The sequence below is a fragment of the Alexandromys fortis genome, unplaced genomic scaffold (assembly GCF_014885135.2).
Source record: "Alexandromys fortis isolate MF-2015 unplaced genomic scaffold, M_Fortis_MF-2015_v1.1 scaffold_12, whole genome shotgun sequence".
NCBI classification, from domain to species: Eukaryota; Metazoa; Chordata; class Mammalia; order Rodentia; family Cricetidae; genus Alexandromys; species Alexandromys fortis.
In genome coordinates, this window is record NW_026067937.1 from 19,362,272 (window position 1) to 19,386,945 (window position 24,674).

Below are 24,674 nucleotides of genomic sequence, written 5' to 3' on the forward strand. Positions count from 1 at the left end.
CCTCTGCCTCCTGAGTGCTGGGATTAAAGGCGTGCGCCACCATTGCCTGGCTTGATCCATTGATTCTTAAACTACGTAACTGTTGGTTTAGCACATGGCAAACAGCGTGCTGGCCTTTAATGAGACTGAGGGTGCTTCTCAGGAGGTTGGCCTGCCAAGTTGGACAGAATTCTCAGAGCGAACAGTGGCTGTGGCTCTGGATATTAAAAAGACGGCAGGAGGTGGCAGGAGGTGGCAGGAGGATGCCACAGAAAGTCGCTTCTGTGCTGAGTCCTGGATGAGCATGGACCAGATCACACAGGGAATGGGCTGGTTGGGCCACTCTGGAGGCAGAAAGCCGCTGCCAGAGCAGAGGGGGTCATATGTCATCCAGTGAGAACCATGGTTCCACTGGCAAGGCGGATGTAGATCTCTGGGGCACCTCGGAGGCTGATGGGACTCAAAACGAAGCATGTGGAGGAGAGAGAAGCCAGCTTGAAGTCTGAACCTGCACTAGGAAGCAGGTCGGGTGCCCACACGTAGAAGGATGAGCCCTGAGTGCAACTGTGCACAGTTCAGTGCAGTGCGAGGAGCCAGCCTGGATGTCTCCTGCTGAGTTATATCCACCTATCTGCAAAGACAGAGACCTTCCTCCCATTTGTGGCAAAAGACGCTGCCAATGGGCTGGTGAGGTGGCTCAGCACGGGCAACGAGCCCAGGGACCTGAGTTCCTTTGTCACCTGGAGCCCACTGAGTATAAGAAGAGAATTGACCCCTGCAAGTTATGTGTGCCCCAGCACGTGCATGCCAACCCTTATACAGGAGGAGTGAATACACACAGGAAAGACAGCTAATCCTTCCTGAGGGTGGGTAGGTCGTAGGTGCAGAGTGCAGCTGGGGAAGTGTCTGTCTGTCTGTCAGTGCTCATGTTCTAGGGCAACAGGGTGCTGACCAAGAGTCTAAAATGACGGGCGGTGGTGGCGCATGCCTTTAATCCCAGCACTCGGGAGGCAGAGGCAGGCGGATCTCTGTGAGTTCGAGACCAGCCTGGTCTACAGAGCTAGTTCCAGGACAGGCTCCAAAGCCACAGAGAAACCCTGTCTCGAAAAACCAAAATAAATAAATAATAAATAAATAAATAAATAAATAAATAAATAAATAAGTAAGTAAATAAATAAAATGACTGCAAGTGGCTTACATGCCTGAAATAGAGGGTAGCAGGAATAAGATGGAGAGCCTCGTGTCAGAAAGCCCCTCCCAGCACATGACAGGGCAGGAAAGCCAGCCTCAGATCCAAGCCCCTAAGCTACCTGTGTACGCTCCTGACTGATCCTGACAGCTGCCTTCCGTCGACTGGCTCTGCCACCGCTTTCTCCAGGTCTCGGGGTGGCAAGGTCAGTTGGCAGGCGGAAGGACTTGGCTTGCAACCCGAGGCTAATCCCATGCCCTCGGGATGAATGCCTGGCCCTGCTCCCTGAAGGGAAAAGCCTCTGTACTGTCCCAGCAGACAAAGGTTTAAGGCAAATCTATTCCAGAGCCACTTAGCAATTTCCAAAATAGTAGCAAGATGTTTCCATAAAACCAAACTGGCTGCCAGGGAGGAAAAGCAGACTACATTGTCGAACTTGTTCCCTTAATTAGGACCAGATCCCGCTGGCTGGGGTTTATTTCCAGAAGTAGACATCCCCGAAAACCAGAAACAGCTTGACATGCTATGGCGTTGCTAATGCTTCTCCGATCTGAATTCCTAATTGGGTTTCAAAAAAAAAAAAAAAAAAAAAAGCAACCAGGAATTTTCATGCTGGTTTTGATTCGGGATTCAAAACAGAACCTACAATGTACATTCCTACATTGTTCTGGGCATAAACTGGTTCCTAGTCCTTAAGCCCCCTTCAGAGGCTGACACAGAAAGGAAAAGCAAACCACAGCATGAATCCTCAACTCAGTATCCCAAAGAGGCTTTTCTCGTTCGAAGATGTGAAAATGGCCCTGTGTTCTCGCCAAGATGCATTTAAACACTCTAATCTATTTGCTTTGTCAAGGGAGAGCCTGGGCTAGGAGGCGTTGGCACAGCACCTGCTCCTCCCCCCGGGGATGCAGAGGGCGGTTTCCTGCTTCTCTTTGTTAACTTGCTGTAGAGATTGACCAGCCCAGTCCTTGCCTTACTGCATCCCCGATAAATAAAGCAAGCAGATGCCCCTGGAGTCTGCAGGACAGAACAGCTCCTCACCTGCGCAGCCGGCCCTCCAGCACGTCCATGCGCTTCACAGCGGCTGCCTTCACACTGGCTTCTGCAAGACAAAACCCAACGAGAGAGTGAGTGCAGCTGCAGCCCAAACGGAGGGAAACCACGACTGCTCATTTAAAAGCAAAAGCAAAGGACTGTGGTCAATGCTCTAACAAGAACAGCATGCTGCCTTGGAAAGCCCTCGGGTTCATCCACGTGGCTGCCTAGAGCCATGAACTGCGAGCATGCAGGGGCCCCCGACTGTCTTTGCAGCTGGAGTCAGACACAGGCCCTGTCATTGGGTCTGTCGGTGTGTGTGATAACACCTTCCTTCCAAAACAGACAGCTCTAAAACTGCTATGAACTCATGTTTATAAATAATCTGGGCTGTCAAACTAATATTTTGTTAAATAAATTAGATGTTACATGCTAGATTCCCCATTGTGGTCTAGATGTGAAATGTCCTCCAAAGGACACTGTGTCAGAAGGCTTGGTCTCCAGCTATCTGAAGTGGGTCACCAGGGGCCAGCTCTGAAGGTAGCATCTGCTTCTGGTTCTACTCCAAGCCTTCTTCCTGACCCAACAAGGTGTGAGGATCCGCCCTCTGCCACCTCGTGCTCACACTGCTACTGAGTGTGCTTAAACAGGAATATGTCCCCAAGGATGGGCCTTGAAGTTACTACCTGCTTTTTCTTCAATCTAACAAAGAAGACTGTGGACACGCCCCCCTCCTTCCCTGCCTGCCCCACCATGATGGCTGCAGACACAACCACCCCATTTGCTATGCCCGGCCCACCATGATGAAATTTTCTCTCTGAAATCATAAGCAAAAAGAAAAAAAAAACTTGTCTAGGAGGTGGCTCTGGGTGAAAAAAGAATAAGCGTGATCAAAATACATTGTAAGACATTCCTGAAAGGATTAATAGAACAATTATAGAAAACCACATAAAACTCTCTCCTCCCTGAAGTTACTTCTGCCAGCAGAAGAGTAACTTCTCGACTCCGCTAGGCTTCTGTAGCTGGCAGCCCAAAGACTCCCCTTGAACATTCAACTTCTTCTGCTTCCCAGCTTGCCTGGAGGCTGACATCTGGGCGGAACACCGTTTGGTATAAGAGTTTGCGAGCCCTGAGTACCCGGCTCCCTGCTGAACCAGGCTGTCTATGAGCGCCACACAGTACACGCACTGAGTCCATTCACAACCTTTGAGACATGCCAGCCCATAGGCATGGAGTCTAGACTTTCAGCTTCCAAAGTAACACAACCTCTAACACGCTGACCCAGAAGAGGACATCCCCCTTCTCACTCCCCTCCTCCTCCCTGAGTCTCCATCCAGAGTCTACAGGAGAGGTGCCTCTGGGGAGCTGGTGATCCCCAGAATGAGGTGAGGTGCTCAGGAGATGCCAAAGGAAACAATGGGACCTCGGGCTCTTACTAGGGGAGAGGCGTGAGACAGTGTCCCCCATTTGCCCAATGAAGCCAATATTCAGAGGGCACTACTATTAGAATGAATTTCAGATAATTAGTTTAATGAATCCAAATTAAGTGGAGACCGATTGATAATTGAATACAGTAAATTTGTGCATGCTACGAGCATTGGTCAGTGTACAGGTGTTTAACCCATTTCATGCAAGGCATTGTACTTAGTATTATTTATGTGTGTGCATGTGTGCATATGTGCATGTGTATGTATGTGTATGACTTGTATGCATGCATGTGTGTATGCACATGCATATGTGTGCCTCTGTGTGTATGGACTTGTATGCATGCATGTGTGTGTGCTGCGTATGTGTATGTGCCTGTGCACATGTATCTGTGTCTCTGTGTACACATGCATGTGTGTCTGTGTTTGTGTGTGTGTGCATGTGCATGTGTGTGCACATGCATGTAGAGGCCAGAGGTAGACATCAGGTAAGTCCCTCAGTCTCTCTACATCTCACTCTATGAGACATGGTCTTTCACCGAGCCTGGGGCTCACTGACCTGGCTGGCCAGGTGCAGGCCAGCCTCAGGGATCATACCTTCTCAGCTGGGATGAAAAGCAAGCACCACCACACCAGGCTTTTAAATGGGTACTGGGAATTGAACTCTGGTCTTCATGTTTTCCCAGCAGGCACATAACCAACTGAGCCATCTCCACAGCTCCCTATACTTGGTGCTAGTTAACTATAAAAAGAACCTAGCACCAAGGGACCCAGAGGGGCCAATATGAAAAATGACTTTTGTGTAGCCAACAAGCCAACAATGAAAGAATAGTTTATCTTTTTAAACTAATTTTTAAAATTTATTTTACATACCAACCACAGTTTTATATATATAAATATATATATTTCACATATATATATATGTGAAGATATATATATATATCTACACACACACACACACACACACACACAGAGGATCTCCCTATGTAGAAGCCTGGTTGTCCTAGAACTTGCTCTATAGACGATGCTATCCTTGAACTCACAGAGATCCTACTGCCTCTGCCTCTTCAGTGCTGGGATTAAAGACATGTGTCATAATGCCCAGCTATTATAATATTTTCAAAATTGTATTTGTTTTAATTTTACGTGTATGTTTGCCCGCATATACATATGTATACCACATGCATGCTAGCACATTTTTAAAAGCTGAAAATCATTCATTTGGATGCAAACACACACACATACATACACACACAATAATGGAAGGGACATTTGACCTATTTTTTGCAAAGGAAGTTAACAGATTTCAATAATCGACACTCAGACCAAAATTTACCTTCCATTTAGTAAAAATTTTCAGAAGGGAAATGAGAAAACAAAGGGAAAGCTGGAATCCTGACAACTTTCAAATATCCAAGGCTCTAGCCGCCTTCCAGTTTTGTCTGGAAGATTAAGCCGTGTACAAAAATGAAGAGTGAACCCACCAGTTCAGAAGCCCCAGGGACACCAGAAGATGAGGGAGACAATCTTGCAGCCATTCTGTCTTGGCAGATGAAAAGGAACCAACTGTGCTGGGCCTTGAGAGCCGGGGCAACCCTTCCCACAAAGCTGATGCGCACGCAGCTCGTTTCACACTCAACGGTAGGTCAGCACTGCCCTGAGCCATCTCCCAAGCCTCGAGTTTTTTGTTTTTTTTTTTTAAAGATTTATTTATTTATTGTGTATACAGTGTTCTGTCTGTCTCCTTGCTGGCCATATGAGGGCACCAGTCTCATTACAGATGGTTGTGAGCCACCATGTGGTTGCTGGGAATTGAACTCAGGACCTCTGGAAGAGCAGGCAGTGCTCTTAACCTCTGAGCCACCTCTCCAGCCCAAGCCTCGAGTTTTTAATGTCCATATTCATCTTGGCTCACCCTTCTGGGATATCCGTGTCATGTGTGTGGTGGCACAGGTGTCCCACTGCCTCTTCATGCCTGTTTAGCCCAGACTCAATGTTGCCATGGTATATGTCCCAGCTGGACACGGCTCTTGAGAGAGAACCCTGAAGCTGTAAGTATATTGCCCTTCCAAGGTTGCTAAATATTGCTTATAGAATTTTAAGCCAGACGCAAATGAATACATCACCAAACAGTCAATGAACATTGCAAGGGCTCGTTCAGTCCGGGGCTGCTAATTATCCTTTCTTTTCCTCTAATGGGAAGATTTGCAGAGAGAAAGGAAAACTAATGGATGCGGGTCCCGGAGAATGAAGATATATTAACAGAAAGGGCTTCTCTCTGCGGTTCCAGAAAACACAGCTGCCGCACAAGATCCTGTGTTGGGACCACGGGCACTGCATCACCCTGGGCTCAAGAAAGTTGGGCTGCTCAGAACTGGTCCAAGTGCAGAGTCTGAGTGCTCAGCTGTAGATGGGTCATCAACTCCAGACTCCCACCATGACAGCCTCGGAGCTCCACAGGAGAGAGGGTAGGAAGAGCGTAAGATGGGGAGGGGAGCCATGAGATGCTGACTTCTGGATGTGGTGTGGCTCATGCATACATTCACTTGTAATGGCTATTGTTACCTGCCAAAGACACACACAAGATCAAACCAGACAAAACTCCAGTATGAACACCCATATTGAAGGAGCTCCTGGCAAGTTGAAGGCTGTTGGGAGAGGAGAGAAAGGAGAGCCACTCCCCTATTTAATGTGCACATGGGTGGTGCTAAGTGGGAGAGAGGATGGGGCACCAAAGGGAGCTGAAGAGATGTAAAGGTGGATGGCTACAATCCGTATACACTGTATACATTTATGGAATGTTCACAGAATAAAGAAAAAAACATTGTTACAAAAGAAAAGAAAGCAAAGCAAGCTGATGACAGGAACCGTCACATGGTGACCGGGAAGGCAGGATGAGCCTGAGAGAGTCGCTCCAGGTAGCAGTTCTTCTGGGTTCCTCAGGGAGGGAGGCAAGGCCTCAGGCTTAGTTAGGCGGGATGGATAAGCGAAATTTGGAAGGACTGAGCTGAATGAGAGGTCTTGGAGGGTTCCTGGCGCACGAGTAGGTGTGGCTGATTTAGAACAGCCATGGCACGTACCGTAAGATTTACATCCTTGAATGTGGGCATTGTCTGTTCATTTCAGCTTCCTGGCGATTTCCGAGTCATTTTCCCTGAGCTCACATTGTGATTATTTGGTGCAGCACACGATCCCACGCGCAAAGATGTCTAGCAGGACAGGCTCTGTGTCCCCACTGTTGCTGTCACAGTCATACATGGAAGCAGATGTGAAGCCAGCTCCACTTTTGCAGGTCTCTCCAGGCCAGGTGGGTGAGAGGCTGCACACAACCTCATACCATAAGTGGTGTGAAGACCAGCTGTGTGACCTCACGCCGCAGTGACATTAAGACTGTGTGTGTGAAAACGTTCTCAGAGCAGAGTGGGGCTTCAAGGCTACCCTGGCACCTTCCTTTCCAGGAGGGAAGAACAGACAACATTCACAGCCCAGCTTCCAGTCTCCTCTGTGGGATGGCGGAAGGCTGAGTTCTGATGCGCCAGACTGTCCCTCCTGAGCCCATTGTATGCCTCAAGACGGTGCTGACTGTCTGCTACTCATAGCCAGAAAGTGGCTTAGATGGAAGGAAGGGAGCCTCTGGAGGTCAGGGAGCTACTGTGAGCTTTGGCTGTAGAGGGGATAAAGCTCGAGCCCCACCTGCCATGCTTGTCACTGGCTAATTGGGTATCACATGATGCCATGAGCCCCACTTTCCCAGATCCACCCAGCTTCCTCCCTGCCGTCTCCTGGTGCCCTCCAGTGCACAGCCTGATGTTGGAGTCAATGAGAAAACCAAAGCCAAATGCTGGCAGGGTGCAGAACAGGTCAGAAAATGCTAACGCTCTCAGCAATAAGCAGCCTCACTTCCAGCCCCACGCACATCCTAGCCAAATGTCTTCTAGGTGGAAAGACCGGCTGCCTGTCCTCCATCCCTGCTGGCAGCAGCAGGTTCCTGGGTTTGCTTTCCTGACTCCTCATGCATTTAAATGGAGAAGTTGTGACCGTAAGATTAATTTACAGTATTTCAAAAATTGCTTAGAATGTTGATTTCTATATGTCGCCCAGCTGCACACGTCTGAGAATACATGCGCTCACTCTTTGATTCCCTTCTTCTGTCAGTCACAAGCCCAGGCATGAATGTGTGCACACACAGGCATGTGCAGATGTGACCACATGCATGCACGCCCATGGGCTTACACATAAAAGTTTATGCTTTGTGTACACATATATACTTATACACTTGGGAGCACGCAAACATGCTCATATTCACTGCATCCAGATATATACTGGCATGTATATACGTATGCTCGTGTGTACTGTGTGAGTGTGCAGGCATGTGCACACACAGATATAATTCTGTTCATTCCCTTTTAAAGGACAGATCAAGGAATGCAATCTGCACCTTTCTTTTGAAATAGAAAATTATCTTAAAATATTTGCTGTGGAAAACCAAATCCGTGTTTGATCCTCTTAGGCTGAGGAAAGCAAGCCCACCCCGGGCGCCGGCGGGACGCTTCCTGCGCATCATTATTTTGTTGAATTCTCACAGTGCTGCTCTGAATCCCTTTGAGGATAGGGATTTAAGGCCCAGGGGAGCTGTTTCAGGAGAAACTGAAAAGAAATCTACCCCAGCTTAGTGATATCCCAAAGCCGAGGCTTTACCCTGTGCATAGGGCTGCTGCCCAGCTGCCAAGACGCACACAGTGGCTTTCACTGATAGAATTCTAACTTCACAGAGGGAAACCCTGCTGTTGTACTGGCAAGAGTGCCATACAGACACTGTGCTCAGTGCTCTGCCCCCCCCCAGGGAGGGGTGTGGTGGGGTCCTGCAATGCTGGTAAGAAAACAGAACAGGACGCCTAATGTGCTGACCACACAAGCATGAGACCTGAGCATCATCTCCAGCATCCATATTAACACGCTCTAAATGGTGGTGCACACTTGTAACTCCAACGCTGGGGTTACAGAGACAGGTGAATCCTGGTGCCTGCTGGTCAGCCAGCCTGGCTTAATTCATCAGTTCCAGGCCAAAGGGAGACCTGAAGAGGGCAATTCCTGAGGAAGGATACCTGAGGTTATCGTCTGGCCTCTGTGTGTGCACATACACCCACAGGCATGCACACGCACATGCGCACAAACACACACACACACAGCTGTGTGGACGAAGTTAAACAACATGGGAAACCATGTTCCATGTGCTCCTATACCAGTCTCTACAAGCAAATACCCGAGCCCTGAGGCTTCTTACACCAGCAGGCCTTAGCAAGAGGGAGTTTCTAGACATTGCTAACTGTTCTACTGCCAACAGCCTGTTACAGCTGTGCCTACTGCCTACCACACACAATCTCCACAGAACATACTACACCCGTACCTACTGTCTACCACACACATCTCCACAGAACATACTACCGCCATGCCTACTGCCTACCACACACAATCTCCACAGAACAAGCCAAGCCTTTCCCCGGAACACGGAGCTCTTCCCCACGGGGCTGCTGATCTTCCATATCCACCTCGCCATGTGCCAGCACATCTGACGCAGGCGGCTCCTTGCCACACCTGCCCCAGGCCTGAGTCCATCAAGCTTTTTTCCCTGGAGTTTGTTCCAGCATGGTGGAACCAGATGGGGAGTCTGCTAGTCCCCAAGGCCAGCACTAAAGACTCCGGGTGTAGACTGATGGCAGCCATTATCAGCTCAAAGGCTGCATGAGAATGAAGCTGACTCTCAGTGGGGAGCAGGGGAGGAGAGGATGGGTCTGGATAGCTCACAGGGCTGGGCCACCATCTTCTGTTGCCACCACCATGCCACCACTGTTACCCCTGAAGCTCATATAGAGCCGTTTGCCCTTAGGCTCCTGATTTGGTTCCCACATCCCCACTATCCAGGCACCCACTTCAAATGCCTCCTGGTTCTATCCACCTACATCCTCGCTGGTCCGCCAGAACTTGCGTTCTGTCCCTGTGGCTCCCGTGGAGCTTTCAGGAACTCCAAACCATCCAGGTTACTCAGAGCAAGCCCTGTCTTCTCAGAATCATGAATTCTCCCTATTGAAGCCCCAGTCCTTGGCATAGTCCTGGGACCCAAGGAGGTGCAAGCATCCAGTTCTACACCCAATAATGGTGTGCGACGTGCCACCCACATGCTAGCCCACTGCTCCTGCTGGGATCAAGCACTGTGACTGCACTTGTACTAAGCAACGACCACAGCTAGGTAGTGTGACCTCACTGGCACTGCACGCCATGTTCTTCTCACAGGAGAATCGTAAGAACGAGGATGTAGTCCTCAGAGCACTGACAACCAGCCAAGGCAACAGGTACCAGCATATTCTGGCTATGGCAGAAAGCAAAGACTAGGAACTGGGACAATGACTCGAATGAGTAAAGTGTCTGCCACACATGCATGAGAACCTGAGTTCAAATCCCCAGAGCCCATGTAAAAAGCCAGGCATAGGAACAGCACTGGGGAGGCAGAGATAGGGCTTAGTGGCCATCCAGCCTAGCCTAATTGGTGAGCTCTAGGTTCAGTGAGAGACCCTGACTCCAAAAATAAAAGGAGGGAAAGTGAAGAGTGATCAAGGATGATATCTCATGTCACCCTCTGGCCAACACACAGGTGCACATATACTCATAAAGACCAAAGACATACATCACACGGGCACACACACACACGGGCATACACACACACACACACACACACACACACACAAAGACTAAACTAATAAACATTCCATATACACCTTCAAAAGATCATATCCCAAGTGAGCCAAGTTCTGCGCAGCTCCCCGATGGCCCTGCCTGAACCTGTTTCCCACCTGTGGCAGAGTCTGAGGAGCAGATCGGCTGGGAGGCAGGATGGAGGCTAGCATGCTCATGGCATTGCGCCCAAGCAGCCCGTGGTCCCCGCTGCAAGAGTGGAGGGGAGCAGCCTTATTGGTCAGAATCTCATTTTCAGCCTCTCAATTGAGAAATCACATTTGGGATTCTACTAAAATGGAAACTGAAACACACACACCGTCCTCAGTATCCCGCTAGCTCACATCTGGGCTCCCTCCTTCCTTCCCTTCCTCTCTCCCCCTCCCACCGTCCTTCTTTCCCTCTCTCCTGCCCACCCTCAGGAGCACAAGGTCCATGAGAATTTAAAAATAGCCTAACGGATTTCTAATAGAGTTCACTAAATGGGCCCATTTTCCACGCCTTTCATTCTACATTACGCACCGGTTGTCTGGAAGCACAAGGCGTAAGTGAGAAGGATACGACATTTAAAATCTAATTTTCAAAAATTGGGTCCTAGGGCAGAACAGTGAAATGCATTTACACATAGAGTCGCGCCTGCAAATCGATACTGGCAGAACAAGTGCCCGCTAGCTCGTCTGACAGCCCAGCCTGAACTCACCAAGCCACGGAAACCAATTCACTCACTCGGCAGGTGCCTGCCGAGCCCCTGCTAGGGGCCAGGTGTCTTGCCTGGTGCCCTCGTTGTTCATGTGTTGGAAGTTCATGGCCCTAAGGACCTTGGGAACTGATGAGGGAATCGCATGGTTAAGAGGTCTTTACCACACGGGGCAGATGGGGAGGGAGAGAGGCTGAGATAGAAAGGCCAGCGAGCACCCAGAAAAGTAGTTTTTATGAAGGTTGGGACAGGTGAAGGGAGAAGTAGCACACATAACATCTGGGCACAGCAGTGCACATCTGTGACCCCAATGCTGAGGGGGAGGGGCAGAGACAGGTGGATCCCTGAAGCTTATTAGTCAGCCAATTAGTCAAATTGGTGAGATCCTATCTTAAGGAAGGAAGGAAGGAAGGAAGGAAGGAAGGAAGGAAGGAAGGAAGGAAGGAAGGAAGGAAGGAAGGAGCTTCTATGAACAGAAAAGTCTGGAAAATTGCTCACACACACACACACACACACACACACACAGGCACACATGTAAGTAAGCACCTGCAAGCAACACATGTAAGATTATTGATGGGCCACAGCCACACTCATATACAAGTGTATGCATGCTTGGGACCCTGACAGGCAGCTGTGCCTCTGTCCTGGTGACTCCCCCACTCCACAGAAGCTGGACTTGCCTTCTATCACCAAGCCTTTCCTGCCTTCATGGAGGCCCAAGCAGCCTCTCAAGCACAGCCCTGACAGCCTCCAGCCCCCCAGCTCTCCTAGGGCCAGCTGTAGGGCCAGCCAAGGGGACAGTTCAACACTGCAGCTGCAGCAGTGCAGCAGAGATGCTTCTGTACCTCAGCAGGCATCCCCTCCCTCTTGGTTGAAACCAAGCTTCCTGCCTAACAGGAGCAGGCAGCCAAGCCCTCCCTCACAGTCCGCTGAGACAGACTTCCCCTGGTAACCCAAAGCACTCAATGTGACAGAAAACCCAGACTCCAGCCCCACAGTGCCTGGTATTTGTTTTAAGTATTTAAAACACATTAGGCTTGACACCAGAGTGGCTAATAAGTTAATGTCCCAGGTACTGAGGAGGATGTAAGTATGAAATTATCGGCTTAAAATGATCCCAGTGAAGCCATTTCTTCTAACAAGATCATAAAATGCATTTTCTCAGTGAGCCATATATAACTGGCTTGATGATATAATAAAATGGGGACACGGGCTTAATGGAAGATGGAGTTGGATTGTAGATTAAGGTGTGACGTGTGCCTGGCATTGCCATGTCTGGGCAGTGTCTGTTGACCTGATATCCTTTCCAGCAAAGGGACAGAGACAAGTGAGCCGTTTCTGTTTATCATGGGGACACGAGATCAATGTAGGGCTAACTGATAAAGCCTTTGACCAACAAGGAGAGAAACAGGGAGTAAAAAGTCACGTTTTGATTCCACAGATGGGATCGGAAAGACTCTTGTTACTACCTTAGAGTCCTATGGTTTGAAGGGGGACCTCATGCCACGAGACTGTGATAATATTTTAGTTTTGCTTCTGTTTCATACTTTTATTTTTGAAACAGGTCTTGTGTAGCCCAGGCTGGCCTTGAATTTGCTAAGAGGCTGAGGGTGACCTTGAACTCCTGATCCTCCTGCCTCCACCTCCCAGGTGCTAGGAATACATAGCCCTCAGTTTATGTGGTGCTGGTGCCCAATCCCAGGGCTCCATGTGTGCTGGGCAAGCGCTCTGCCAAAGGAGCCACACGCCCAGTGCCATTTTGTTTAAACATGAGAAACGAATATTGAAATTCCTATGGTTTGATCTTAGCTGCGGGTGGTGAGATTCAGGGCGTACAGGGCAGCGACCTCGGCCACTGTTCTGCTTAGATTTGCTCACCTGGCAGAAGTTGAGACTTTTTCAGGAGTTTCAATCAAGGAACTGCCCCAAACAGTCTGGCCTGTGGGCGTGTCTGTGAGGGACTGCCTTGATTAGTTAATATAGGCCCTGTGATCAGATGTCATGACATCTCTTTAGCACGTCTGTCTTCTGCTGACTTAGAAGGAGTTCCCTATGACGTCAGGCACTCAGGGCTGTGTGGGCTGTCTCCAGCTTGGGCCTACTGGGAGCCAGTCTGCAGCTGCTCCCAGGGGCTCTGCTGTCTGCCCTTTCCCTATAAGTCAACTCCATGGAAGACACGAGTTCCAGAGTATATTGGCCCCTCATAGGGGGTGGAGAGCAGGACACCTCCCCGGCATCCTTGCCCCCTGTTTGGAAATGAGGGTTCAGTTCTGGACCTCAACAGTTTCCCATCTGATCCAAACGAAGACCCTCCCACCCTGTGGACAATAACATCATCGTCCATTCTAGGAGAAGAGTGGTAACCATAGGTTACAACGGAGCTCCGCGGTCCAGGAAGGCACCTCCACACCTCATTTACTCATCTGAAAACCAACCAGGGCGGTGCCCTTCCACTCCCAGAGGAGTCTGGGAGATCCGTGCTCCTCATGACAGTTAGCAGCAGCGACTGCAGCTGGACAGATTCTCCTCATTTTACATCACCAGCATCAGAATGGAGAGGACGGCCCAGGGACGCTAACCTCCATTTCATACACTGTTACACAGGAGCTCCCTGACAGGAGGACAGACCGAGCTCAATTTCTGAAGCGACTCACTGGAGGCTCACCAGGGTGGAGGCACAGGCATCATGTGACTTCTCTCGGGCTGCAAGAGGAGTGAGCTTCAATCGTGGGGCACAGATGCCGTCGGATGCAGCCAGTACAGGCTCTGTGACTGTTTGTTTCGGAATCACCCGTGGCCCAAGGCACTCATCTGCCTTAAAAGGCGGAGCAAACAGGCAGTTGGCGCTAGAGTGCCAGCCATCACAACAGCAGCAGAAGGAGGGCTGCGTGCCACACCGTCCTGGCAGTGCCACGCACCCCAGCTACCAGGCAGATGGTACCACTGAGGCACAGGGGAAAGGCATAGTCTTTGAAATAAAGAGTTGAGCAAACCCAGTCCCTTCGACAGGCACGTTAGCCAGCTTCGGGTACATTCCTTGCCTGTGCAGGAGAGTCAAGCATGCCCATATGTGAGCAGCAACAGGGAAACCACCCAGCTCATATAGTGTTCCCCACGAGAAATGTACTGGTGCCGCCGTACCAGCCTGCGTCCCGCATGGCTTGCACTGCAGACAGCCTACTGGCATCTAAGGTTCACTCAATGCTAAATGTGCCTCCTCTTCCCTTAAGTATAAACAAAAGAAAAGTGTGAAGAGGAAAGAGTCCCCACTTTTTCAGAAAGTAGCTACAGTGATGGTTTGGGACTGGGAATATTTCGGAACAAGGAATGGTAGGTCTTCGTGGGATCACCCAGTCCTGCGCTGTGTGGCAGTTGTGGTGGCCAGTGTCCACTGAGGGTCAGTTGTTGAAGGCTGCAGTAGCAAAGTACCACAAAAGGTCCTGGGGGGTGGATAATAGGGAGATTGCTCAGTAGGCAAAGCACTGGCATGAGGACCAGGGTTCTACCCCCAAGAAGCTACATTAAAAAAAAAAAAAAAAGCCAGGTGTGGTGGTATATGCTCATAACGCCAGCTTTGGGGAAGTAGAGACAGGTGGCTCCTAGGGTTCACAGTCAGACAATCTTACACAGTCAGTGAGCTCCAGCTCAGTTAACGGCCTGTTTGAATGAACAAGGTAGATGCTGCCTGGCATCTTGAGGAACGACACCCAAGGTTGACCTCTGGCCTCTACAAGTACATATCCACATATGCACATGCACCCACACATACATGTATACCACACACACGTGCGCACACACACACATTGACCTCTACTTGTACATATACACACATGTATGCACATGCACACACATGTATGCCATGGGTGTTGGCTAGTTTTGTGTCAACTTGACACAAGCTAGGATTACCTGAAAGGTGGGAAACTCAGTTGACAAAGTATCTCCATGAGATCAGGCTGTCGGCTAGCCTGTAGGGCATTTGTTTAATTAGCTGTAGGTGGAGGAAGGCCCAGCACCTGTGGGCACATCCATCCCTGGGATGGTGGTCTTGAGTTCTATAAGAAAACAGGCTAAGCAAGCGGCACTCCTCGGTGGCCTCCGCATCAGCTCCTGCCTCCAGGTTCCTGCCCTGTTTGAGTTCCTGTCCTGACTTCCTCCTGTGATGAATAACGATTTGGAAGCAGAAGCCAAAGAAACCCTTTCCTCCCCAAGTCAAGGTGCTTTACCGTAGCATTACCACGCAAGCAAGAAGAAATGAGTTTGCTCTCCAGAACCAACGTTTAAGAAAAAAAGAGGGAAAAAATGAGATGTAGTGGCGGACATTTGTGATCCTAACTCTGGGAAGGAGGGCCACAGACAGACAGACAGACCCCAGCACCTGCTCACCAGCCAGCCGAGCCTACTCGGTGAGCTCCAGGCCAGCAAGAAATGCTGTCTTGGAGACAAGGAAGGTGGCCACCAAGGAAGAGCACTTGCTTCTCCTCTGACTTTAAGGGGAAACAAACTGAAGACCCTGCTCAAGCTAGCCCTAAGGCAGGCAGTGCTGCAGCTGTCCCTGAGTGCCAGGTAAGCAATGTACCAGGCTGTCCCATAACCCCTGCCATGCCTAAACCCAGTTAAATTCATCCACAGAGCACCGAGGATCCAGAGAGGCACCCAGAGGACAAACAGCTGAAGACGCCTTGCAGAAACCAGCTTTCAGATGCTACATAAAGGCCAAAGTTTGTCACAGAAAAGAGAAAAGGGAAACGATTTAGTCGTGTTATGGACATGGAAGAAATATATCAGCTATACTCTATGACGCTTACATGTGGCACCAACTGGCCTGGTCGGCTCTGGGGTAGGGAATATAAACAATCACCCCGGTCACCCAGGCAGGAGGAGAGGAGGGAAGAATGATGAAGAGCATCCCTGCTCACAAAGAGAAGACACGATGACGGTCAGCTCACAATTAACCCAAGCCCTGTGTAAAAGCTGGAGGAGGCCCTCTCCCTGTTCAAAGCACCTTGCCCACTCCAGTGGGAATTCCCTCAGCTTTCAAGATGTACCTCCGATGTCACTGCCTCTCTGAAGTCTGGTGGTACACCCACTCACCCTCTAGGCTCTCTCTTGTACACCTTGTGTGGCCTTGACCCACCCTGCAGTTCGCAAATTGGTGGTGTAAGATCCTGAGTCCCACATTAATCAGTGTTGCCCCAGGGGCCGGCACCACCCTCATCCCTCTACATCACTCAAGGAGTCTGTGTAGCAAGCTTTCTACGGAGTCCGTCAACTCCACCAGGAGACATGCTCCAGTCCCAGTCTCAGAATCTCCAGCATGGTGTGAATGCCCAGCACAGTGTGAACGCCCAGCACAGCGGGAACGCCCAGCACAGTGGGAACGCCCAGTGCCGTACTGCCGGTACTTCATGCCCTCCATCACCCACATCAAAAGCTGAGGGGAGAGCAGTCACAGCTGTTAGAGAACCATAGCCCTGAGTCCAGGCCCAGCCTAGCCACGAGGAACATTTTCCCCCCAAGCCACACAGAAGCTTCTGAGAAACTCAAACTCCTGCTCCGCAAAACAGGGAAATGCAGCCTGTTGTGGCTTGAGGGAGAACTGTCCCCACAGGCTCATGTGTCTGAACACTGGTCCCCGTTGGTGGTGCTGGCTATGAAGGCCGTGGAGCTTTCAGGACGTGGGTCTTGATGGAGGAAGCACCTGGTTAGGGGCCGGCCTCAGCCCACACCCACTTCACACTCTGCTTCCTGCTTGCAGCTGAGGTTGTGAGCTCTCAGGATCCTGCTCCTGACGTCACGTACACCTGCTACCATGCCTCCCCGCCAAAATGGACTCTTGTCCCTCTGGAACTGTAAGCCAAACTCAATTCTTTCTTCTGTGGGTTACCTTGGTTGCCTTACTGATTTTTTGCCACAGAAACAGAACAGTCGCCAACAAGCAGGCCATGGTTGAAGAGAGGTCAAGGCAGGAACCCAAGCAGCCAATCAAGTCGCATCCATAGTTGTCAAGAGCAGAGAGACAAATGCACCCATGCTGCCTGCTTGTTTAGCCACTTGCTTGCTCTCCCCTAGCTTTCTCCTCCCTTCTACTATCCAGAACCCCCAGCCTAGGGAATGGCGCTGCCCACAGTAGTATATCGGGTCATCCTGCTCAGTTAACCATCAAGGTGGTCCCCCAAAGACACGCCCATCGACCAATCTGGATAACTTCTCATTAAGATCCTTCCCAGGTGATTCTAACTAAGCTTTGTCAAGTTGACAGTTAAAGCCAACCAGAACAGAGAGAGAAAGAGAGAGAGAGAGAGAGAGAGAGAGAGAGAGAGAGAGAGAGAGAGAGAGCAGAGCTGTAAGAATACCTGCTGTATGTTCATACAAACCACACGTTACTGTGAGGGTTAATATTGATTGTGGATTTGGCAGGATCTAGACCCATCTAGGAGACAAACCTCTAGGCATATCTGCAACAGGGTTTCTGGATTATGTGATCTGTGATGCTTTAGAAAATAAAAAAAAAATTTAAAAAAAAGCCACTTGTAGTAGAATACAGAATAATGGATCTGATCTGTCAGGGAAAGAGCACTTGGTCTCACAGAGGTGATGGTGGGCTTGCACTATAGAGCGTGTGAGAAATGTTCAAGGGTGAAGATTGACACACCCACCTACAGACTTGGATATTCCACCAACAAGAAAAGGTCCATACAGATGGCTGAAATCAATGTGTCGATGGAGAAAGTAACCCTGCCCTGCCCTCGTGTGCATCTTTCTGTCTGCAAACGGAAGACAGCGAGTCAGTTCTAGATAACATCTTGGCACCAGAGACCCCACAGTTGGTGAAGTCGGGGCACCGAGATAGACGGAAGCCAGAGCTCAGCAGAAGCCAGCACTCTGAGACGCGGTCGGTCCATCTGTCTTACAGGGTTGCCTCAAGAAGGGGCCAGCTGTCTGATCTTGGAGGCACTTAAAATATAATTGTATCAGAGAGCAGCCAGGTCTAAACCGTATTGCTTTCTTTCAAATCACATCCAATATCTCCCTCCTGTTCTGTTGGAGTGGAGCACATAAAATAAAACCACTATGCAGAACGCAGCCAAAGGGAACGAATTATCCAGACCCTGATAAGAAACTTACAAGTGTCAGGAAATCCAAAGGCTGTGCACACAGGCTGATCCAGCTGTGCCAGCTAGGGCTTGAGAGGAAGAAAAAAAAAGCCTCTCCATTCGTCTACAAGTTCCCCCCCTCTTCCTTTTTGTTTTATTTTTGTAACATGGCCCCAAGACCTTAGCCTAACTGACTCCATGATGGAATCACCATCCAGGCTGCAAAACTCAGCACGTAGACAGAACCACCCGCCAAAACTAAAACAAAGGCCTAATCCATCAAAGTCCATAGTTCTGGGAAAGTCTCGAAATGCGCTAACCTGGCCTTTTGGCTTCTGTAGTTCTGTGGCTGGCTGACTGTTCATGTTAACTGAAGTCTATCAACCCAGAACATGGTTTCTGTGCTGAAAAGCTCACCCTGAGAAGGGCTTGGGGCTCCACTGGGTTCCTGAACACATGTTATAGTCACCTGCCAGCAAATAAAGACTTTCTATTGGCTTAAACCTATGTCCGAGCAGTCTTCTCTGGTGAATACCTCACAAAAGTTTTGAGAGTGGATCTAATGTAGCCCAAGCCGGCCCAGAACTCTAAGTAGTTAAGGATGACCTTGAACTCCTGAGTCTCTTGCCCACACTTCCCAGTGCTGGGATCAAAGGCACACCACACTCAGAGTCACGCCCAAAGCTTTCTCTTTGCAAGCCAGTCACCTACCAACCGAATTACATCCTTAACCGCTAAATTTCTTCTCGTTTTGTTTCGGCTCTTTGTTTTAAACCCCAAACTCATACACTTCCTTCACGGAAATTATTCCCTTTAAGAATCGCCTCCCCCAGAACTTTCAACCCATGGGAACTATCTGAAATTTTGACAGGAACCACGAGCAAATGATAAAGAACTTGGCCGCCACCACTTAGTGTGTAGTGTGCCACCACTGCTGCTGAGGATTGTTGTGGTCAATGTGTCCCCAGAGGTGCCTGTTGGAAACTCAGTCCTCTGGCGGCATGGCGGATGTGGTGCCCTGGGAACGACTCAAGCTCCCATAGCAGGGTTGAGTGAGTTCTCTCAGGGATGGCTTGCTATGGAAGGACAAGCTCACCCCACTGCTTTCTTTTTCCACGTTCTTCTGCATCCATTGCCCTCCCAGAGGCTGTGACCTAAACACTATGCAAGGCAGGAAAGGAGGGTCTGTTTTGCTGGACCATTTTAGGGTCCAGTCCATCATGGAGGGGGAAGACACGGTGGCGGCAGAGTCTCGTGGCTGTGGCAGCAGCAGTGAGGGGCTGTATGCTCACATCTCAGCAGATCGTGAAGCAGAGAGGGGACCATCTGGGCTCATCTAACTCTTCTTCCCCCTTCCTACTTAGTCAGGGACCACAGCGCAAGGGATGGTACAACCTACATCCAGGGCGGGTCTTCACCTTCTATTAAACTCTCTAGAAACATCCTTACAGATACAGCCAGTCTGCATCATTAATACCCCAGGCGTTTCTTGATCCAACCTAGCTGACAGTGCAAATTAACCATCACCTTCCACCATGGCATGACGCAGCCAGAAGCCCCAGCGGGTACCAACCCTCAACTTGGGACTTTCCAGCATCCAGTTGGGAGGAAATGAACCATTCCTTTTACATCACACACAACATGGGATTGTTACAAGAGAAAGAAACAGAGTCAGGAAAAGTGACAACTACAAGCATGGCTCCTTCCTGCCCTCCCCCTCTGGAGAGCTCTTTGGCTCTGGCGTCCTTTCCTACCGCTCATCTCTCTATCACCCCCACAGACATCGGTAGAGAGAAATTTCCTCCATCCCACTCACCAAACACAACCCTCAGGATGACACAAAGACTGCTTCAGCAGAAAATGGTGGAATGCAACCGAGGAGACGGCTTTCATGGGCAGGAGCCCCGAGTTCAATCACAGCCAGGTATGGTGGCCCACGGCAGAGGCGGAGGAGGCAGGCAGATCCCTGGGGCTGGCTGACCAGCTAACCTAGCACAGCCGCCCAGTGCCGTGCCAGTGAGGGACTGTCTCAGATACACACACACACACACACACATGCGCATGCATGCACGCACACATGCACGCGTGTGCACACACAACCCCAGGCTACCCACCTGCACTGACCTGAAAAGGCAGCTGGAAAGAGGGAGCTTGGAAGAAAGCCTGTGGCCATCTCCTAGATATCTGCGTCCCCCCTGGGCTACTTCACACAGGCAACATGAGGCTCGAAAGTCCACCCATCGGTCTAGACAGATGCTAACTACCGCAGGAGCACGGCGGGCTCTCCCTCCCCACCGCCTTCTCCGCCATTCTTACCATCTCAGTGGCCCAGGGTGCTAAAAATACAAACTATGATTCAGCTTTTCAAACTTCTGTGGTCCTGTCATAACAACAGAGGGCTGGACGCCGGGGGGCAGGATGGAAATCTAATTAATCCTTCCCCCATGGGCACACAAGCTCATCAGATGTTTGCCTTTGGCCCCAGCAGAGGCTTTGCATCAGAGAGCCCACCTGTCAGTTTTTCATATGTTTCAGTCAGGAAGGCTTGGAGGCAGCATCTCCCTCTTAACTCGGAGGCAAGTTTTATTAAAATTGTCTGTTATGGCCAGCTGGTATCAAACCAGTTAGCTAACTAGGCCGGAAGGCAAGGACCACAGTTCCTTTATCACTTACGGTGGACGTCAATGCTCACTCCAGGCTGCCCACCCAGCCCTGGGAAGGTCAGAAAATTATGGATGGGGCAGGGCAGGGCCAGGACAAGGACAGAGGGTGACCCCCTCCACTCACACATTCCCCGCTTCAGTAACACCTTCTTCGTCCTGGATGGAGTCCTTAGACAGAGACTCGACCTCGAATCATGCTGACAGGTTTGTTCACAAAACAGATTGTCTGCTTTGTCCACATAAAAATAACATGTTTGATCCGGAAAAAAAAAGTGACCTGCCATGCAAGAGACACCTCAGCCGAGAGACTCAGGGCAGGGCCCAGGGAGATGGTTCATATTAGTAAAATGTTTGCCACACAACATGGGGCTTCTGTTTGAATCACTGGCACCCACATAAAAATCAAGCATGGTGGGGAATCCCTATCTTGAGGAGTAGAGACAAGAGGATCCCTGGAGCTCACTGATCAGCTTGGCTAAACCGGCAAACTCTAAGTTCAGTTAAAGACTTTGTCTCCAAAAATAAAGTGAGGGCTTGGCCTGGTACCTAATCCAACTTAGTGGTGTTCTGCCTATGTGTATGTATGTGTGTGTATGTATGTGTGCATCAGATCCATGCAGTACCCTCAGAGGCCAGAGGGCATTTTTTTTTTGGTTTTATATTTTTGGTTTTTTGAGACAGGGTTTCATTGTGTAGTCCTGACTGTTCTGGAACTCTCTCTGTATACTAGGCTGGCCTCAAACTCACAGAGATACTTCTACCTCTGCCTTTTGAGTGCTGGGATTAAAGGTGTGTGCACCTCCACCTCAGGGCTAATCCCAGCATTTCAGAGGCAGAGGCAGGCAGATCTCTGTGAGTCTGAGGGCAGCCTGGTCTATACATAGAAAGTTCCAGATCAGCCAGGGATATACAGTGATATGGTGTGGGAAGGTCTGTTATATGTTGCTTTTATTGGTTAATGAATAAAGAACTAGCTTGGCTTATAGCATGGGAGAAGAAAGGTGAGGTTAGAGAGAAGTCACGGATCTGCTGCCTGAGACAGACACTGGGAACTTTAGCTGGTAAGCCACAGCCACATGGTGATACACAGAATAATAGAGATGGGTTAGTTTAGGATATGAGTTTAGCCAGAAATACGCTTAAGCTATTAGCCAAACAGTATTGCAAATAATATGGTTTTCTGAGTAGTTATTTTGTGACTGGGCGGCCAGGACGAACAAATGATCCTTCCCCCCAACAGTGATATCCTGCCTCAAAAATAAAGTAGATTTTAATCAAAGAAGATACCTGATGTTGACTTTATGTGCACGTGTGTGCACAGGCCGACAAATAGTGCCTGCCATTCCTGCACCGATGGCCGCTTCTTGAGTCCTCAATGAGCGAAGGCTCAATTGCTACCCACACAGCCACCTATGTGGTCTGAGACAACCAGGGACCCTAGGTATTCCCTCAGGAATGATTCGGAGCCAGACAGCTATGGAACCTACACCAGAAGGTCCAGAGTTCTTCTCTTGGGTTACTGGGCAGCCAGCCAAGGCAGATTGTCATTGAATAGACACCACTGGGTTACCTAAACCATTCTAGAATCGCCTGTCATCCCTATGACCTCCACATACCACACACCTACCCCGACACATACATCATGCACTTTACATAGATACACCACACACAACACAGCACACACATGGACACACACCCATTCCCATACATGTCTGGCATTTGGAGTGCCCCAAGAACCACATCACACCCCCTCAAAGTCAACATTCTCTCTCCCGGTATTCTGAAGAGGGTCCATGATGGGTCCAGAAACATCATCTTCTCTTTCCACTCAGGAATGCAGGCAGCATTACACCGCAGTTCCATCTTAATCAGGAACAGTAATTGATCACCATAGTTAACCGTTAGTAATATAATCCTCCCTTTGCTCATCTCAATAACGCGTACACGGCAAGTCTACAGGTCCCAGATTTGATGTTATGGTATTTTCTTCTTCATCTCCTTTGCAAAGAGCAAAACAGAGACTCACTTCTGCTGCCAGCTGCTCTAGGACCGTGTGACTGGAGCCTGCTGAGCCCCGCCAGGGTCAGCCCAACCCTCTACTGCAGACTTGGAGCTCGGCACGGCCAGACAAACCCAGAGTAGACCCCGAGGAGGAGCTGAAAGGGGCTGAATTGGAAAAAGTTGGAAAAGAAGCCAATAGGTAAAGGCACCCGCCACCAAGATTGGGGGTCTGAGTTCCATCCCCAGACGGTGTGTTTCAGTTGGGGTGTGGGGGTGTGGAAGGAGAGACTCAGCTCCTGAGAGCTGTCCTCTGACCCCCCCCCCCACACACACACACGGAGACACAATCCTAACTAAACTAAGACGGTGGAGTAGGTGCCAGCAGTGAAGTAATCCACGAGGAGGCTAAAAGCCCTGCGTAGAAGGATACACAGACAGCAGGCAGAGGATCTGGGGCTTAGGAAGATATTCCTCTGCCCATCCTGGAGCTTGGGCACTTGCTCATGGCTGCCTTCAAAATGCTCTGCTCCCTGGGGTGTGAGCTTCTGCAGTTTGATTTTGTCCTATCTTAATCTCAGCCTCATGGGGCTTTAGAACTCAGGGGGTGTGGGGCTTTGGGATAGTGGACTGAGCCTCCTGCTCCCCTCCCAGACGCTCTAAGCCAGGTTGGCAATCAGAGGACCGATGGCCACAAATACGAGGAGTCGTTGTACTAAGTTCCACCCACTGTTCTGATTGCTTCCTTGCCTGGATTCCCAATTCAATAGTAATGATCGTCTATGAGCATTTAAAACTTTTGTTCCCAGGGCCAGCAGGATGGTTCTGAGATGTTGCCAAGCCTGAAGATTCAAGTTTGACCCCCAGGGAGACCCATTGTGGAAGGAGACAACAGTGACCCCCCAAACTTCCACATGAACTCCCACATACACACACACTCTCTCTCTCTCTCTCTCTCTCTCTCTCTCTCTCTCTCTCTCTCTCTCTCTCTCACACACACACACACACACACACACACACACACACACTCACACACACACACACAAAGACACAAGTGTAAAACAAGTAACTTTTTCTAAGAAAATCTAACCACACAGTGGGAGAGGGAAGCAGCCAGCCAGTGGGTCCCACAACAATGACTATGAGTTACAGGGCTGAGTGCCTGAGACTCAACTTTCTGCAAGGCTTGGAGAGGAATTCTTCCTGTCCCACTCTTCTGCTTGCAGCCTAGTTAATTAAAACAGTCAGTGTCGGGTTCCCCAGGCTGGCACCGGAGCTTCTCCGGGGCGCCTGGCTCGTCTCTCTATTATTAAACGTGCTCCAGCCACTCTGTAGGGTCCCCAGGGTGGAACCCCAAAGGGGTCGGTGCCAAAATGGTGCATCAGCCACACCTAATCTATCATTCTTTAAATCTTCACTTCTGGCCACACGGAAAAGCCAGTTGACTACCGACCAGACAAGTGAACACGCAATGTGCGTGCCTAAAAGAGGATTGAAATAAAGTATCCCTCGCCATCAAGCCTAACTCTACCTCCTGTTAAGAAGACAGACGTCTGAAGTGTCGCGGCAAGGCAGGTGGACAGAAGGCACATGACCCGGAACAACTGCTCAGAGCCCAGAGCCACGCTGGTGATGGCGCTCGGAAGGCAGGCAAGCCACTGTGCTGGTGTACCTGTTACTTTATTCTGTGTTTTATGGAAGAAGAAGAAGAAGAAGAAGAAGAAGAAGGAGAAGGAGAAGGAGAAGGAGAAGGAGAAGGAGAAGGAGAAGGAGAAGGAGAAGGAGAAGGAGAAGGAGAAGGAGAAGGAGAAGGAGAAGGAGAAGGAGAAGGAGAAGGAGAAGGAGAAGGAGAAGGAGAAGGAGAAG

The 24,674-nt window shown here is 49.8% G+C and overlaps 1 protein-coding gene across 1 annotated transcript in view; it reads right to left on the bottom strand.

Annotated features, from left to right (window-relative positions):
• Disc1 (DISC1 scaffold protein) overlaps window positions 1–24,674 on the bottom strand; it is a 159,810-nt gene that overhangs the window by 41,062 nt on the left and 94,074 nt on the right. The window contains exon 9 of the mRNA XM_050146906.1: window positions 2,210–2,270. Coding sequence (XP_050002863.1) covers window positions 2,210–2,270 — 61 coding nt within the window. The remainder of the gene's footprint in view (window positions 1–2,209; window positions 2,271–24,674) is intronic.